The following is a 17,605-nucleotide window of genomic DNA, read 5'->3' as shown; positions in this document are numbered from 1 at the left end:
GAGACTACTTTGGATATTATCATTCAAAATACCTGACATTAGTATGGAAACATCTCACTGGCAAACAGTAAATGAGAGGGTAAAATGATTACTGTTGCAAATGGATTTCCCACCTTAAGAGAAAGTCACAAGATGTCTTTAAGTAGCACCTTCTATAGGGTTTGTTGACAGACTAAATAATGACTGAGGGGAGACACTCGAAACCAAAATGGTCCAAGACATGACAATTGGCTGCACTCCAACTAAAAATTAGGATAAAGAAAGTGTGACATTATATCCATACACAAATTGACTAAAGGATGGAATGCTCAGGGAAGGAGTCCAATGGAGTAACTCCTCTGAACAACCAATGAACAGTTGACCAAAATGAATACCAGGAAGACAAAACATGGTGGGGGAGTGGAGAAGAGGGAGAACAGATACATGGAGATAGGATGGCTGTGTTAGTTTATATTAGATGTACATTGTGTAAAAGTTGAACTACATGATTTGGGGACCCAAATGGGGTTGGGAAAGAAGGGGAGATGACATGGGTCAAGATGCATGGTACTCATAATCTGACTTGTTGAATGGAAACTTCTTTGTACAACATCATATGGCATGATTATGATTGTGAAGCTGAGTTGCTCTTGCTTGGTTTTCAATGTTCACTGTTTACTGGGAAGACAACTAGTTGCTCTGAAAGTCCCAAGCCTCACAATGCTCCTCTTATGAGGGCCATTCCAGATTAGTCCCAAACCCCTTGCTTTGCTTTTACTGGTTGTATTCTTGAAAATAACAAATATATTCCATTTGTCTCCATATGAAGTTCTCCACCATGGCCCCCCACCCCTCCAAAGCCCATGGTCAGAAGTGGAGATGCCTCTGAATGGGAGGGTAAATGGTTAGCACCATCTCAGCAGGGCACCTCCCAGCTAGGTCACTGCTTCCCAAGTCACCCGCTGTTTACCTGCAGGGTGGAGCTGGAGTTTCTCAAGCTTTGACTCATCTTCAGAAATGAGTCTGACCTGTGCCCTTCCCTCCCTAACACAGTCATAGACACACAGCTGTTCTCAGGGCCCTCTTCTCTAGAGCAAGAAGATGTAAAGCCTGGCTCCCCTGTGTCAACAGAGCCTGCTTCTTTGAAGAAGAGAAAAGAGATACAGAACTTGCAGTGGGTGAGGGGACAATCTTGCTGGAGAGTAGGAGTGGGAGCAGGGACTACAGAGTCACCATTCCTCTCTCAAGTCACCTCTTCTCAAGGTCCACCCTGCCTAGAGGGGTTGATTACATGGGATGATTTGAGGGGTGCCAGGAAGTCTCCCCTCCTCCTTTGAAAGAATAATCCACTGCCCCAGCAGGTTAGGGAATCTTTCAAACCAGTCATTACCACTTTAACTGTCTAGATCAGCATTCCCAGCAGGATTTAGGATCCAACCTCCATTGCAACCAGTTTTCTCATCTGTAAAATAGCGAAGACTAGCTGGGAGTTTGGCCTAGTGATAGATTGCTTGTCTAGCATGCACGAAGGCCTGGGTTCAATTCCTCAGTACCACATACATAGAAAAAGTGGTGCAGTGGATCAAGTGGTAGAGTTCTAGCCTTGAGAAAACCCAAGGACAGTGCTCAGGCCCTGAGTTCAAGGCCCAGGACTGGCAAAAAAAAGTGAAGACTTACTTGAAATCAGATAGGGAAGGGAGGAGAACAAGAGGGGCAGCAAGGGGGAGGGAAATGGGGACCAATACATGAGAAATGTTTGTGAAGAAATGTGCCTTCTATCTGGTGAATATAATGTAACCCTTCTAATAATTACAATAAAAATATATGGAAAAAATGAAGACTATTGTATTCCTCAAACAATTCTCAACCTTGTATATGTAGGTGTTTCATAAGGTTTAAGAAGTAAAATGAACTTGTGCTTGGCAATGTGAAGAGAAGGATTGCTTAGGATCTCTTAGATAAGGAAGAGGAGGACAGGTTGGCGGGCAGATGAGCGCCTGGTGCCAGGAAGGAAAGAGGAAAAGTTAGAGGCAAGATGAGGCAGAGACCACTAGAATCAGCATCCAAATTTGTGCCCTGAAAACACCAGTCTCAAACCTTTCAGCTGGCTCAAAATAGGTGTAAAGTCGGGAGACCTGTAACCCTATCTAGATTTGACACTAATCCCCATGTGACCTTGAACAAAACACATCCTCATTACAAGAGTCAGTTGCCCGCTCTATAAAACGGGGCTAATGTGGCCAACAGGGAAGTTGAGTGGCAAAAAGTGTGGGAAGTTGTAATGTGTTCAGGGCACATGAGTTTGTGTCTTGGATGTCTGGCAGACAGCTGTGGTCATCAGGCTTCAATCTTCATCCCAGCTAACCTTGAAATAGTCTCTGAAATGAAAGGTGCACCATAAGCCAACACTGTACCACTAGACAGCATTCTTCAAAGCTAAAGTGTTTATTGTTAAAGATAACAGTGGTAAAGTTGGGAAACAAATAAGAAATTCCATTCTGAAGAAGCCAAGTAGAAGGATGAGCGAGCCGTGAAGAGGTAGAAGTACTCACGTGCCAGGCATGGCTTCAGTAGGATGTTCATCTGGACCCCTGCCAAAGCTCTCCTGCTGCTTGCTCACTGCTCTCCAGCAGGGTTTGCGTTGGCATGGGCACCATATAGTGGAGTGGAGTGAAGTGGGAGGGTGGAAGTGAAGGGTACAGGTGGAAAGACAGGAAGTTGGAGTGCAGGTGGAGAGAAGGTGGGAGATGGAATGCTGAACCTGCATCTGGAACCCAGAACATTACCTTCTTCATGTTTACAATCTCAGGAGGAGGAAGAGAGAGGCTGGGCCTAGAGGAAGGAAATCAGGGAACAGTTAACGATTTTTAATTCTTTTCTTTATCTCTAAGTAATTGTACAAAGGAGTTGACATTCAACAAGGCAGTTTACGAATACAATGCATCTTGATCAATGTCACCCCTTAAAACACCTTCCCTCCCATCCCACCCTTCAGTCGCTTTTCTTAAATTTGTAGTAGTATGTGCATTGAACATTTTGACTGCGCTCTCCCCATTTCTTCTTTTCATAAATCTACTTTTCCCACCCCTTGACCAATAAGCCAGGCCCACAGGGCACATACTTTCTCTTTTTTCTCTTGTATGCGGAAGCTAGAATTGGTTTATGTAAGTAAATACTTTAGGTGGTGTGCATTAGCTGAAATACTGCAGATACAGGGGAGAATAGAAACAATGTCAGTCTTTAAAAAAGTAAAATCAGGGCTGAGAGTTTGGCCTAGTGGTAGAGTGCTTGCCTAGCATGCATGAAGACCCAGGTTCAATTCCTCAGTACCACATACATAGAAAAAAGCCAGAAGTGGTGCTGAGGCTCAAGTGGTAGAGCTCTAACCTTGAGAAAGTCCAAGGACAGTGTTCAGGCCCTGAGCTCAAGCCCAGAACTGGCAAAAAAAAGAAAAAGGTAAAATCAAAGGTTAACAAAATAAACATCAGGAAATGTTAACTATGAAGTAAAACTGACCCAGGTAGGAAAAAAAAAGCAATGCCTAGTCTACATGTGACAGAAAGCTCAGAAAAATGGAGTCATTTGTCCACTGTGGAGATACGGGCTGCTCTGATACAGTAGAAATAAGCCTTGGGCCAAAAGCCCCGCCCAGCTCCACGCCGTCATGCTGCGTTTTGTTGAGCAGGTCTGTTATTTCAAACTGTAAAATCAGATTTTATTACACAATAGAATTGCCATAAAGATTAAATGAGGAGAGTTTGGAGAGTGTTTTGGGCAGAAGGAACTTGAGGTAGCCCTCATTATTTGGGGGACATACTGTAGATAATTCTTTTGCTTAGCTAGAGCTTGAGCTCAGAGCCTTGTACCTTCCCCACTTGACTATTTTACTCATAGCTGTCACTCTATCACTTGAGCAATGCCTCTAGTTCTGCTTTTTTACTGGTTAATTTGGAGACAAGAGTCACATAGACTTTGTTGCCTAGGCTGGCTCTAACTAAACTGCAATCCTCAGATCTCAGCCTCCTGGGTAGCTAGGATTATGGGCATGAGCCACAGGTACCTAGGTGGTATCCTGTATTTCATACGGCAAGCCTTCCTCCAAGATTAATTCTATCACACTTGCTGTGGCCAATAATCCCCACGGGCAGCCAGCCTTCCAGTAAGTCAAGTGTTGAGGGGCAGCACCTCCATGTGGATACCATTCTCATGGGCTTCGACTTGATCTCCAGGGGAAGCCTCTGCGGATATTCCCCACGGAATCCAGAAGGCAGGGATATTGTGTTTTAGAAAGCAGAAGGACAGAAAGCACTTGTGGCTGGGCCTGGAGTTCTCCCATAATGGTGAAGAATCTGAGTTTTATGACTCATCCAGATTTGAGTTCAAACCCCATCCTTGCTCCTTCTTGCCAGTGTGATCTTTCTCCACCATGTTTTCTTATTTGCAAAATGGCATCAGCAGCATTTGTCCAGAGATGCTATGAAAACAAAAGAAATAATGGCCAAGGGCCGGGAGTTTGGCCTAGTGGTTAAAGTGCTTGCCTAGCATGCACGAAGACCCGGGTTCGATTCCTTGGTACCACAAATATAGAAAAAAGCTGGAAGTGGTGCTGAGGTTCAAGTGGTAGAGCTCTAGCCTTGAGAAAGTCCAAGGACAGTGCTCAGGCCCTGAGCTCAAGCCCAGGACTGGCAAAAAAAAAAAAAAAAGAAAGAATGGCCAAGAAGGACGGACTCATTGGTAGGCACAGCCAGATTAATACATGGCAGCCTTTAGGCTGTCAGTATTTATTAACAGCTCAGTAAAGGTTCATATTTTTGTAACAGGTGTCCCTCCCTGGCCCTTTCATCTCTCTCTCCCTTTTCTTCCTCCACCACATTTCTTGTACATCTTGTAAGCTTTCAAATGACTCTTCAGCTTTGTTCTGTTTTCTTTTTTTTCAAAAGATCTTGAACCTTTTGAGTCTAAGCAAATACTTTCGGTGGGTTAAATTAGCTTAAGTACAGGGACCCAGATGGCTAGAAATATCTGGTGGGTGGTTTTCATCAAAACAGGCCAGTAAAGCAAGGTGCTGGAGGAAGTGCAGGTGGGAGAAGTGGGTGAGGAATTCCCTGGGAGGTGTAATGAGGGACACACCAAGGGCCTGGAACAGGTGGGGGCCCTTTATAAGGGTTCCAGGAGTAGCTCCCCATAGATCTTCTGGCAGCCTTTTCTCCTAGGGTCCAACTCGCCTCTGGTAAGTGAGAATCCACCTGGGATCCATTAAGCTCTTTCCTTCTCCGTGACCCTGACTTGAGCCGCTAGGTCAAGGTCCTGTTCTAATTCTTGGGTAATCAGGGAAGTGACAGAGTCTCCTGTCACTCCTGAATTATGGAGATGTCACACTAATTATCACCTAGAAAAATTAATCTCCAATCCACACCATCACACAGTGTGACTTATTTCCTCATTCGGAGCTTTTCTCTTCTAGGGGATGCTGTTAGAGCTGTAGCATTTTGCAATAACTCAAGCCCTCTCTAAGACATTTTTGTGCTCCTCTGAAGCTATTTGGTTCTACTAGCAGGTTTTAAATTTTGCTTCAAGTTTATTGCATTTCCTATTGCACCACACTTGCTCCTCACTAGCCTGACTTCTATTACTCCATTCTCTGGGCCTGCACTTCCATTTATAACCCTCAATCCATTAGATGAAGAATACTGCCCTAGCAAGAAAGCCAAGCACAACTAACACAGAACTTCCAGAACTTAGAAAATTTCCAGACTCGTATCTTCCATGACAGACACAGAGGTTCAGAGACGATATAGAGTATCCACAAGTGAGCCTAGACATCAGCAGCAGGCTTACCTAGAACCATATCTGAGCCTACTGGGTGGTGCTCTTTCCCTTGAACCAGGCTTTACCTTTTGGTAAAATATCCTCCTAATGTCCATTATCTCTAGGGGTCTCTTTGCCCACCATGGTCCCCAGTTCTCCAAGGAGGACTGAAACCTCTAATTCTGCAGCCATGTTAAATGACTCTCCTTAACATTCTGGAGTAGAACTAGGATTAGAAACCCAAGTATCTGAGTTCCTGGTAAACCCTTTCTCCAGTCTCATTGCCATTCTATCATCTTCCTTACTCCCTTCCTTCCTTGCACCCTTTCACTCTGTCTGCATTATCAAGGTAGTCAGTTCACATTAGTCAACACCTTAAACGATGATCAGATATCCTGGGTTTACCTAACAAAAAGGCTACCTTTAAATCCTCAACTCAGCACCCCATCTTATTACCTAGGAAGACTAGGAACTGTGCATTCAGTTAAGTCAGGAGCCCATAGGAGGATGCAGAAAGATAGGAAATTAGAACAGCAGAGAAGGAGGAGGTGAAAGAGGAAGGTCACCTTGGGTAGGTACGAATCAGCTCATGAATCCACCTGAGGAGTGTGTATCACCCATCACGTCCTTGGCGGACTCCTTAGGTGCCAGGTGAGAGGAAGGATATAGGAATCTCCTCATGGTATCCCTACATGGCTTTCCTTCAGGCTCACCTGTTCCTGGAGCAATGTCTTCCCAGCAGCACCAGCACCAACAATGCCCTCCCCAGCAGGCCCAGCAGCAACAGGTGAAACAGCCCTGTCAGCCACCACCTGCCAAATGTCAAGAGACGTGTGCACCCAAAACCAAGGATCCATGTGCCTCTCAGGCCAAGAAGCAATGCCCACCCAAGGGCACAGCTCAGCGGAAGTGTGCCCCAGCCCAGCAAGCTCCGAATTGTAAACAGAAGTAAGAAGAGGCTGGAGATTGCTGCATGTCCACCATCCAAGCTGCCAGATGGAGTCTTGCTCTTGTTCCTCTTCCCTCCAGCTTTCCAAATTTTCCCACCCTCTGCTCCTTCCCCAATCCCAATGGAAGAATTGTTCCCGTCAAACTATCCATCATATAAATCCTTCTCGCTCCACACCTCCTACTACATCCTGCCCTAATGCAATCCCAAGGGGACATCATACCCTCCAGTCTCCAGCTTGGCCAAAGCTATAGACCCATCTATATCCCAAAGCAAGAAAAGCATCTGGGCTTCTGGTGAGCTCCATCCTCTTGAGAAGACATGTCTTGGTCCTATCCCCACTATATCCTGTCTGTGTTTCTCTCCTATGTCCCCTGCTAATAAATCTGTGTTTCATGTTAAAACAAATGTGTCTGCTTCCTAGACTGACCCTCTCAACTCTCAGCAGCATGCTATGATCCATTCACTGGCTCAGAGGTCATATTTCATATTTCAGGTAGTGGGTATGCAAGTAAATGATCCTGAAGTCCAAATTGTCACCTTTATGGACACAGTTAATTTATGGTAGCTACTGATGGGGGAGAAGTCAGTTCCTGGCATGTCTTTCATGAAATAATGGAGAGAACAAGTGCAAGGGACTACTTGACAAGAGTCTCTCAAGAGATTTGTGAGTTGGGGACCCATGGCTCATGCCTGTAATTCTAACTATTCAGGAGGCTGAAATCTGAGAATCGAGGTTTAAAGCCAGCCCATCAGGAAAGTCCAGTTCATCAAACTCTTACCTCCAATAAATGACTCAAAACAGACCAGAAATGGAGTTGTGGCTCAGATGATAGAATACTAACTTTGAGCACAAAGAAGCTTAAGGATAGGGTTCGGACCCTGAATTCAAACCCCAAGACCAGCCTCTCCCCCACATACACATAAAAAATGTATTTACTAATCCAATTAAGAAAAATCAAGAAGATACAAGTTTAAGTTTGTACTACTAGCAACCTAGCCCCTCTGGTGACTTTGATTTTTTTCCCCTATTAGATGCTATCTTTCTGAAAATATAGACAAAATGTATACATGACCTGAATGCTGTAGAATGTCTATACAAACATGATTTTTCATGTATTTGTTTATTCATTTATTCATCATCTCACTCATTTGTTCACTCAATGGATATTTAGTAAGTTCTAGTATGAGCTTAGTTTTCTGCTCTACCCACGCTACATTTTCAGAGTCATCTTAAGACATCTACCCTGACTCTCAGGACACTCTTTGGAAGTCAGTTGCCTCCTTATCACAGGGATTTTCCCAGAGAGATGCATGGTCAGAGAGTTTGTGCAAAGTATACAGGACTGATTTTATGCCTGATTTTATATAGCTCGTGAAAGAAGTGTCAATTTTGTACGGTCTCGTGCTCCCTAACTCTATGCGTGAGACTGTATTCGAAAGAGGCATGCAGCCTCCCTGGTGTAAAAAGACATGAGTCTTCAGAGATCCTGAAGCAAGGAGTTACTAAAGCACACAGCCAGATATTTGTCCCCTCAGCTCAATTATCCTGTGAAAATGTGTTCACTGAAATTTATTCAATTTTTTAAAAATTTGTCTGTTTTTTATTTGTGGTCTGGAGTTTAAAGTCAGGGCTTTATGTTTACTAGGCAGGTGCTGTAGCCATGCCTCCTGCTCACTGCTTTTAACTGTCACCATTGGCAAAGCCAACAATAAAGTACTTCCTCATTGAACACAATGGCCTAAAAAGGAGTTACTAAGTACCTTCTTCATTTCCTTTTAATCTACTTTCCATGGATGAAATTCTAAGAAGTAATTACTAAAACTTTAATATGTACAAGTATTAACCAAGAATGTAAAACCATCATCATCATCATCATCCAATAGTGAATGCCTCTAGGAAGTTTGGTTTCTGTTGCTGTTGTTGTTGTTTTGTGTGCCAGTCATAGGGCTTAAACTCAGGGCCTGGGCTCTGTTCCTAAGCTCCTGTGCTCAAGGCTAGTGCTCTACAACTTAAGCCACAGTGCCACATACAGCTTTTTAAAGTAGTTTATTGGAGACGAGAGTCTCATGGGAGGTTTGCCCAGGCTGGCTTCAAACCTCAATCCTCAGATCTCAGCCTCCTGAGTAGCTAGGATTACATATGTGAGCTACTGATGCCTGGTTCTGAGAAGTTTTTGACTGACTTTCTGCACTGTGATTCCTGCATCCCCAAATGACTTCCCTTTCAAGGAGAAAGAGGTTTATTTTTAGCAGCTCTCTTCCTAGACAGCTTCTGTGTCATGTCATTTTCGAATATCATGTTCAAATCACTCAGACAAACCCTACTGAGACCTCCCACAGGTTTTGGGGATTATCAGTTATCTGGACAGAGGTAAATGTGCCTGTATCTCAGTTAGTAATTCAGCGGGAAGAGCAGACACCCACACCATGGGCTAAAGACAACGTCCTATGTCTGGGTAGAGGTAAGGACCTATTTCTCTCATTGCTTTCATGTAATTCCACCTTTCCAAACCTCACCAATTATGTAAAAAGGGGGAGGGTAATTTGTTTATTCCTACTTTCACATGAAGTAAAATGATGCCAGATCACAGCGTGATCGTTTATTTCAATGTCATTGACAATAAAATGGAAGAAACTAAAGAGCTCTCCCATTAATTCCTATATAGAAACCTTTGGGCTGTGCCAAAATTTTCCTATAAGACTCAAAAAACACATTACATTACTATCCTACAACTCCAGTTAACATTGGCTTTTCTCCAAATTCAGTTTTGATGCCTTTTTTTATGGTTCAGCTAAATCACTTACACCTTGAATCAATTCCCCACTATGCTATTTAGGGAATCCCCAAATGTTTGGCACAAATATTTCCATAGAGCCTCACCTAACCCATTAAGGAAAAATCAAGAAGTTGCTGGCTCTAGTGCCTCATGCCTGCAACCCTAGCTACTTAGGAGGCAGAGTTCGGGAGGAACATAATTCAAGACCAATACCAGCACAAAGTTTACTACAGGACCTCATCTCAGTCAATAGCTGTGTGAGACTCTATTTCAAGAATAACAAATAAGATGGCTGAAGGTCTCCAGTGGTCAAGTGCCTGTCAAGCATGAAGCCCTGAGTTCACACCCTAATGCCACCAAAATAAATAAATAATTGATCATTTCTCATAAGCTTTCATAGTGTTTTGTACATTTAGAAAACAATTTTAATTATCTTAGATAAGCATATAATACTCTTTTATTATAATTACCCTAGGTGTTTAATTTCCCTTATTAAATTATGAGTCCTCAAAGTGCACTGCTCTCCTTGGCCTATCTCCCAGGACACGGGCACTGGCTTTTCTAAAGCCCAGAAGCAAGGACTGCCTCTGTGTACAATGAGATACTGTGGCAAAGGTTCAGCAAATGGAACATCTAGACCAAATCTGTAGAATGAGGGTCCCAAAGGCCCCACAGAGCAGAGAAGCACCAAGAAATGAGCCAAAAAGCCTTTTACCATGGAATAGTTTGTAGACTCCAGACGTGTGGAAGAATGCAATTCTGGACTCTTCACTGTGGAAGGTACTGGGTGGCAACCTTAGAAAACACAGTGGATTCTGGGTATGCTCACAATAAATACTAAAACAGAAAGTTTCTGTCTCTACACATACAGTATAAATATTTATATATATTATATATATATTATATATATTACATATATATTATATATAGTACATATATGTATAGCACATATAATATGTAGTATATGTATTATATAGCATATATAATACTAGATAGATAGATAGATAGATAGATAGATAGATACAACAAAATAGTGCTTTCAGTAGACAAGAGATAATGAGTGAAGCTTGCAGACTGCTAGGGAAGAGACCCTGAATAATTTCAGTGACTTTCCCGACTGTTTCTGGGCAGAGCAGACTTTACCAACTTCCCACCCCCACCATATCTTCCAACCCAAGTCACAACATATGAATGAAATCAAAATATTTCTCACTCTAGTGTGTTCACTGCAGCTTACTACCCTCTCCTCCCTCAGTCCCTCCTCAGCATTCCACTTGCCCAGAAAGTTTTCTCCACCCCAGAAACAAAACAATGCCCTGCCTGCCTGATCCATCTGCTACAAACATGGCTGGGTTAGATTCTCTGCCATCTTCAGACCAGGATCCCCTTAGAGGCAAATTAACTAGGCCATGAGATGTGCAGTGGAGCTGTTCAGACAGTTCTCCTTTTGCCAAAGAGGCAGGAGATTTGTAATCAAATGGAACAGAGGTGAATTCCAAGGTCTCCATTCCCCAAGCTGTGTGATGGCACCCACTCACTTAGATCCCTGCCCTCAGTTTTCTCACACAAGAAAAACAATAATGGCTTAATGACAACTATGTGCAGCATTGTTACAACAATTGGAGCCGATATCTAGGAAGAATCTTATAAAGTTCCATGTTCACCAAATAACTGATGTCATCATCACTTACAGTTAGGGCAGGAAACTGCCAAAGCCTTAGCTAAGGAAACTCCTCTACAGGGAAATCCTTTTATCGAAACTCAGAAATCTATGCTGCTGGGTGTTATCTGTTTTCAAGGCTGGGGAAAGCTTTGGAATGGAAAAGAGATTTGCGTTCTGATTCTGACCCTTCTTCAATCTCCATTCTTTATCCATTAAATGAGAGGTGGCTTGGAGGCCTTCTTCTTACCCGAAAACTAAGTGGATACTGTAATTCCTTGAAGCTTTTGCATTTCTGTGGGTTCTGTTCCTTACCCCACCTTCTCTGCCCCATGGAGGTGGAACTAGAGCTTTCCTAACAAAGCATGAGTGTTTTGGGCATAAGCCCAAAAAGAAAAAAAAATCCAATAAAGTAAATACATAAACAAATGAGGTCAGATTCCATGAACAATTTCAGACAGTGGTAACCAGAAGATCCGAAAGAAAAAAAAACAGAAGTGGTGATCATATAAACTGAAGTTGTTTTGAATTATTAAGGACGAACAGGGGAGTGAAGATCTGCCACTTCAAAATGTGCCACTTTGGCACAAGAATGATACCAAAAACCCGATGCAAATAAGAGCTAACAGACATTGAAAGAGTTGTCTGTCCTCTCCTCATGTGCTACAAGAAGAGAATAAATATCTCTTTGGGAGACAGAATAAACTTTCTCTTCTCCTAAGCAGTATAAAATCAACATTCATCATCAAGGGTAGAGAACCAGCACCAAGATGAAGCTACAAGCAAACCTTACTAAACTGACCTCTGTTTTCTACCAGATTTTTTTCTGTTACTTTTATTAGGATAATAAACAGCTTTATTAGGATATAATTCACGTGTCACATTCACTGAAGGCATAAAATCTCGTGGTTCTTGGTTCTTGGTATGCTCACAGACTTATACAGCCCTTACCACCATCAATTCTTAAATATTTTCATCACATAAAAAAGAAACTCTAGGCCGGAAGCTTGTCCTAGTGGTAGAATGCTCGCCTAGCATGCACGAAGATCCAGGTTCAATTTGTCAGTACCATATACATAGAAAAAAAAGCCAGAAATGGTGTTAAGGCTCAAGTGGTAGAGCTCTAGCCTTGAGAAAAAGACCAAGGACAGTGCTCAGGCCCTGAGTTCAAGGCCCAGGACTGGCAAAAATAAAGTTAAGAAAAAAAGAAAGAAACTCTCTGTCTCTATGATCAGTCATTCTCCACTTCTCCCAGTCTACTCTCCCTATCCCTAAATCAACTATGCACTTCTTGTCTCTGTATTTACGTGTTTTCAACACATTTACTATGTTTATTCTATTTGATTTTACCATATACTGTTTACCCAATACCTCCCTATTCTCCCTCACCACTAAGAGACCACCTAAGGCCGTCTACGTATTCTCTGCTTCCATGAAACTAATTTTTTTAGATTCCACATGAATGATATCATATGATATTATACTTCCTGTTCTTGCTTATTTCTTTTAAAATACTGTCCTCCCAGTCCACCCATGCAAAAAATAACAGAATTACATTCTTTTTTATAGATGAATTGTATTTCATACATATATATATCATACTTTATCTGTTCATCTGTGAATAAACAGTTAGGTTAATTTTATATCCTAGATATCATGAAAGAGTTATAATAAACATAAGCATTCAGGCATTTCATTTACTATCCTTACTCACTTGCTTTATGTCCAATGGAAGCATAATCCTATATTGGGATTAGCTAGGTCATATGGTAGTTCTATTTTTTTAGTTTCTTTTATTAAGCACTAGGCTATTTTTCCATAAAGGCTACACTGAAATACTTTCCCACAAACAATATATTAGGATTCTCTTTCCTACATCTTTTTTTACATTCTTTTTTTTACTTATCAAAATCATAAGCATTTTATAAAGTACCAAAGAAATAAAGCTTAGTACTGGGTGAGACTCAAGACCAGTGGGCTACAAACCAGAATCTCATGAGAAAGAGAGAGGCAGACAGAGACAGAGACAGAGACAGATTCGAATAGCTCATGACAATATGGGGGAAATTCTATGGGAACATAAACCTGACATCTTCTAAAATGCTGTGTCCACAAGAGGGACGTTAGGCAGAGCTGTTAGGTCTGCTTCAGCGGAGCAGGGTACTGGCGGACGCCTGCTCGAGGTAAGCCAGGGAGCCCTGAGGGATGTCAGTGGGCTTCCTGTGCTGCAGGTTGAGGTCCTCGAGCACCTGCTGCCAGTGCCTCAGCTTCGTCAGGTGCTTCTGCACCAGCGTATCCTTCCGCTGCAATTCATTCCTTAGTTCTGAGACATCCTACAGACAACAGTGATGGAATCAGCCAGAGCAAACAAACGCAGGTCCTCACTGACTAGGGACACTGGGCAGAAAGCAAATGCAAAGTCAAGGGTCCATGGGGCTTGAGTCCAACGTGTGAGAACCCAAAGCAACTCTTCCACTGAATGATATCTATCGAATATTGTCTTCATTTTTAACTTCTGTTAAATAATAACAAAGTTATACGACTCAACAACACGTGAGGACAGTCAAGACAAATGAACTTTTGAGCAGTGTGGCAGCATACTGCACAGCCCTTCGAGGCTACATTTTGAGTCCAAGGCCCACCGGGCTTCATGGCAAGACTGTCTCAAAATCAAGTCCAAAAGCAGGACCCAGTTCCTCTGAATAAGCTTTCACTTATGTGAATGACTCCAGGTGTTTTTTGGTTTTGTTTTGAGGTTTTTTTTTTTTTGGTTATTCCTGGGGCTTAAACTCAGGGCTCAGGCACTGTCCCTGAGCAGCTTTTCCCCAAGGCTAGCACTCTACGTGCGATTTGAGTCACTTCTGGCTTTTCCTGTATATATGGTACCAAGGAATCGAACCCTTAGTGCTATATGCATGTCAGGCGAGCACTCTACCACTAAGCAGACATTCTCAGCCTTTTTAAAGAAAGCTTTTCCAGGCAAGTTCTCCTGCTTCTGCCTGCTGCTCTACCTGAGGCTCTTCTTTCCAACCCAACTGCCTGGCTCTCTACTTACCCAGGGTCATAAACACTGACAACCAGCAGTGCTACAGTACTCACGGGAAAAGGTGTAAACCATCAAAGCATAATCAAAATCCTGACCGCCTTGATCTTCTTACACATGGAAGAACAAAGGAAGTTTGTACCTCTTTGATAACTTGCTCTGGTTTCTGGACAGACAGCTGCAATCTTTTTTATAAGAAAAAGCATTCAGTCTGTCTTGCAATGTCTAGAAATTTCTGGGTACATTGATCAACACCAGTTCGAATTTCTTCCTGATTGGTTCCATTGACATAGTCCTGACTCATGAGAGAGGCAAAGCAAGCCTAAGTTCTGGCTTTGGTGAAGTTTCTTCTGCTCTGAGGCTCAGTTACTGCAGCCATAAAAGGAGACGGGACGAAATATTTCCAATTTTCTTCTCCGTAGCAAGGCTCAAATGAGGACTCCAATTCGTCCACCAATGTTGTGTTAGAACTTCTCGGAGCTCCCGGAGCTGCCTGAAGAAGCGAGGGCTGGCCCGGGAGGCCTGGTGGGGGTGGCCGGGGTCCGGGTGGCTGTCCAGAGAACATCCCTCCCAGTGGAGCCGCCATAGGTCCTTTTTTACATTCTTATTGATACTTTTCATCTTTTGTCTTCTTGATATGTATTTTAAGGTGCTTGAAGTAATATTTCATCATGGCTTGATTCATAGTGTACTAATGATTGGTTTTTCAAGTGGCATCTAGTTAAGTTTTTTACACATTTTTAATCAAGTTAGTTACTTTCATTCTATTGAGTTGTTTGGGCTTCTTGTAAATTCTAGATGTTAGTCGCTTGTCAGAAGTATCGCAAAATCATTTCTCCCATTCTATAAGTTATCTCCACTTTACTCACTCACTGCTCCTTTTGCTGTGTAGAAGCTTTATAGTTTGACAACATCTCATTTTTCTATTTTTCTTGCCTGTTATTTTTGAGGTCAAATCCCCCAAAACATTTGCTCTTCATTTTCTTCCAGTAGTTTCATAGTTTCTGATCTTGTATTTAAATCTTTAATCCATTTTGTGACAACGATTGTCTGGTAAACAGTAAAGTTGAAATTTTATTCTTCTACATCAGTAAACAATTTTGGGGTTTCTCTTGCTCATCCGTCTTTTGTCAATTACATTTTGTAGGCGCCATCATGGGATCTAAGAAGCAGAAGAAACAATTTCCCTTTGTCACAGCAGAAATATTACAAATTCTTTGTGAGAAACTTGAGACTCCATAGGTCCAAATTTTGGCTGTTGGAGCAGCTTCCTTGAGTTCAGAAGTATGAATCTTTAACCCACCAGAAAGGCTCCATACCAAGCACATGATGGTGGCCAAGAATGTGACTCAGGATCATTTCCTCGCCCCAAGCTACTGGCTCTTGTCCTAGCCGGGTCAAACCTGCCTCAACCTGTCTTTTGATAAAGTTCCTGGAGGGCGAGTGAGGCACACGAGCATGTGGCAGCACTTAGCCTTCCTTCCACAGGACTTGTGTCACAAGTCTCCAAATAGCCTCGGGACACACACCCACATCCATCAGCATCCAGTGGCATCAACAGCGCTATCTTCCCAGGAACCTTAGAACCCACCTAGACTTCCTTCCACCTGGAGCAGCTCAGATGACCGAATTGTACGAATTGTAGTACTATTGGGTTGAGTACTAGAGGCTGCCATTTCTATTGGGTCAGTGATTTTCAACCCTTAGTTTATCTGTGGATTTCTTTTTTAAAAAAATACACTGAACTAAAACTCTGTAATGCCATTCAGACAGGCACATATTTTTACAAAATAGTTATGCAAAGTTATATCAATGAGCACAACGCATCATGGTCGTTGTCACTTCTTCCGTCATTCTCCCCCACTATCCATCTTCACCCATCCCTTCGAGTTACCTGACTCCACTCAGTATACACATTCTTAGAGATCCCAGATGATACCTAGTGCCATCAAGGTGGAAAAGCCATTCGTTTTAGAATCCCAACTCATCTGACCATTGAAGCCACTTGATGCAAATTTTAGTAATATAGATCCTTAGACCTTTCTCCTATCCATTTGTCTTTTATGTGGATGGAGAGATTGTAGTTCTGTTTCCAGTAAGAGTATAGGTAATGGTTATGCTGATGGGAGACACTGCTCCTGATGGGAACTGGCTCCCAGAAGCCCATTGAATATTCCTTATTTCTGAACCAGAGTTCACAAATCTGGATTCTCAAGTTTGACAGTTAAACATCATCCCACAAATATGTGTTAAATGAATGACTGATTGACTGCTTCTAAATTGAAGCAAATGACGGGATTTTCTGAGTCATTGGAGATGAGTTTCTAATAATAGCTATAGTCAGACCCTAAGGAGAAATGCACCTGATATCTACTGTCCATTCACACTGTTGTGACTTTGCATTCATAATCATTTAATAACAGCTCTGAGGGCAAATATTATCATTCCTAAGTTACAGGTAAGATAAACCAAGATTCACCAAAGCCAGTGCAGAATTTGCATCTTGGCTCTGTCATTATTTGCCAGTAAACTTGGCAAGTGACTGAGTCTTTGTGCTTGTAGCTTATACATCTATAGAGTGAATTTGTGGTCTGCTCTTTACATTCCTTTTATGAGCATTGGAACCAGGCCAGTGGTAGATTTCCTCATTAGGATTCTCTCCCAGTACCACACATACAACTAACAAAAATCAGAACCAGGATTAGAATCCAGTATTTTTATGTTTTCAAACAGGCACAACTACACCAACAAAAGAAGGGACCAACAACTACACACACAGCAGTCATGTCTCATGAGGTTTTAGATTGTCTGTCGAGAAGCTCTAGTTAAGGCCTTGCCCCACAACCCAAGGGGCAATGCATGATAGGAAGGCAGAGCATGGCACACTGAACCATAGCAGAGCCCAGTGTTCTGTGGAGGCCCTGAATCTTTCACTCATTCACACCAGAGAATTCCTATTTCAAATAAACGATGGGTCAACTGGTCAGACCAGATGTAGGAGAGGGTCAGGACCCAGACAATATCTCATCTAAGAGAGGCCCTCCAGTTCATAGAATGCCCCATGGGTAGTGAGTGGACCCATCAGGGTGAAAGAGACTGTATCATGGCAGGTCATAACTTTATGAACTCTCAGAGAGTTATTTTTCTACTCAGTGTCCTTAACTGTGGCATGCCCAAGTCATGGCACAATCACCCATCATTTCAACTGCCTCCTGTGTGGGGGTTGAAAAGTCATTGTCACTGTCCTGTGGTTCAAAATATAATCTTGAAAACAGCAAAGACCTGAAAGCTAAGAATTAAATAAATCGACCTAACGCAATCACATAAGGAAAGACTGTTGTTCCACTGAGGATGGTTACCTGCCCTTACGTGAAACATGTAACACA

At 42.5% G+C, this 17,605-nt stretch overlaps 1 protein-coding gene and 1 pseudogene across 1 annotated transcript; one reads left to right on the top strand and one right to left on the bottom strand.

Annotated features, from left to right (window-relative positions):
• The first annotated feature begins 6,514 nt into the window (after window positions 1-6,514).
• On the top strand, window positions 6,515-6,739 carry Sprr4 (small proline rich protein 4). The gene has a single exon (XM_090339885.1). The coding sequence runs from the start codon at window positions 6,515-6,517 to the stop codon at window positions 6,737-6,739; it is 225 nt and encodes a 74-aa protein (XP_090196011.1).
• Window positions 6,740-13,312: 6,573 nt separating this feature from the next.
• Window positions 13,313-14,805, bottom strand: LOC150058232 (mediator of RNA polymerase II transcription subunit 28-like; annotated as a pseudogene).
• Window positions 14,806-17,605: the final 2,800 nt, after the last annotated feature.

The sequence above is a fragment of the Megascapheus bottae genome, chromosome 10, assembly GCF_031878675.1.
Source record: "Megascapheus bottae isolate mThoBot1 chromosome 10, mThoBot2.hap1, whole genome shotgun sequence".
Classification (NCBI taxonomy): Eukaryota; Metazoa; Chordata; class Mammalia; order Rodentia; family Geomyidae; genus Megascapheus; species Megascapheus bottae.
The sequence above is the reverse complement of the archived record's forward strand: the minus strand, read 5'-3'. Positions and strand labels throughout refer to the sequence as shown.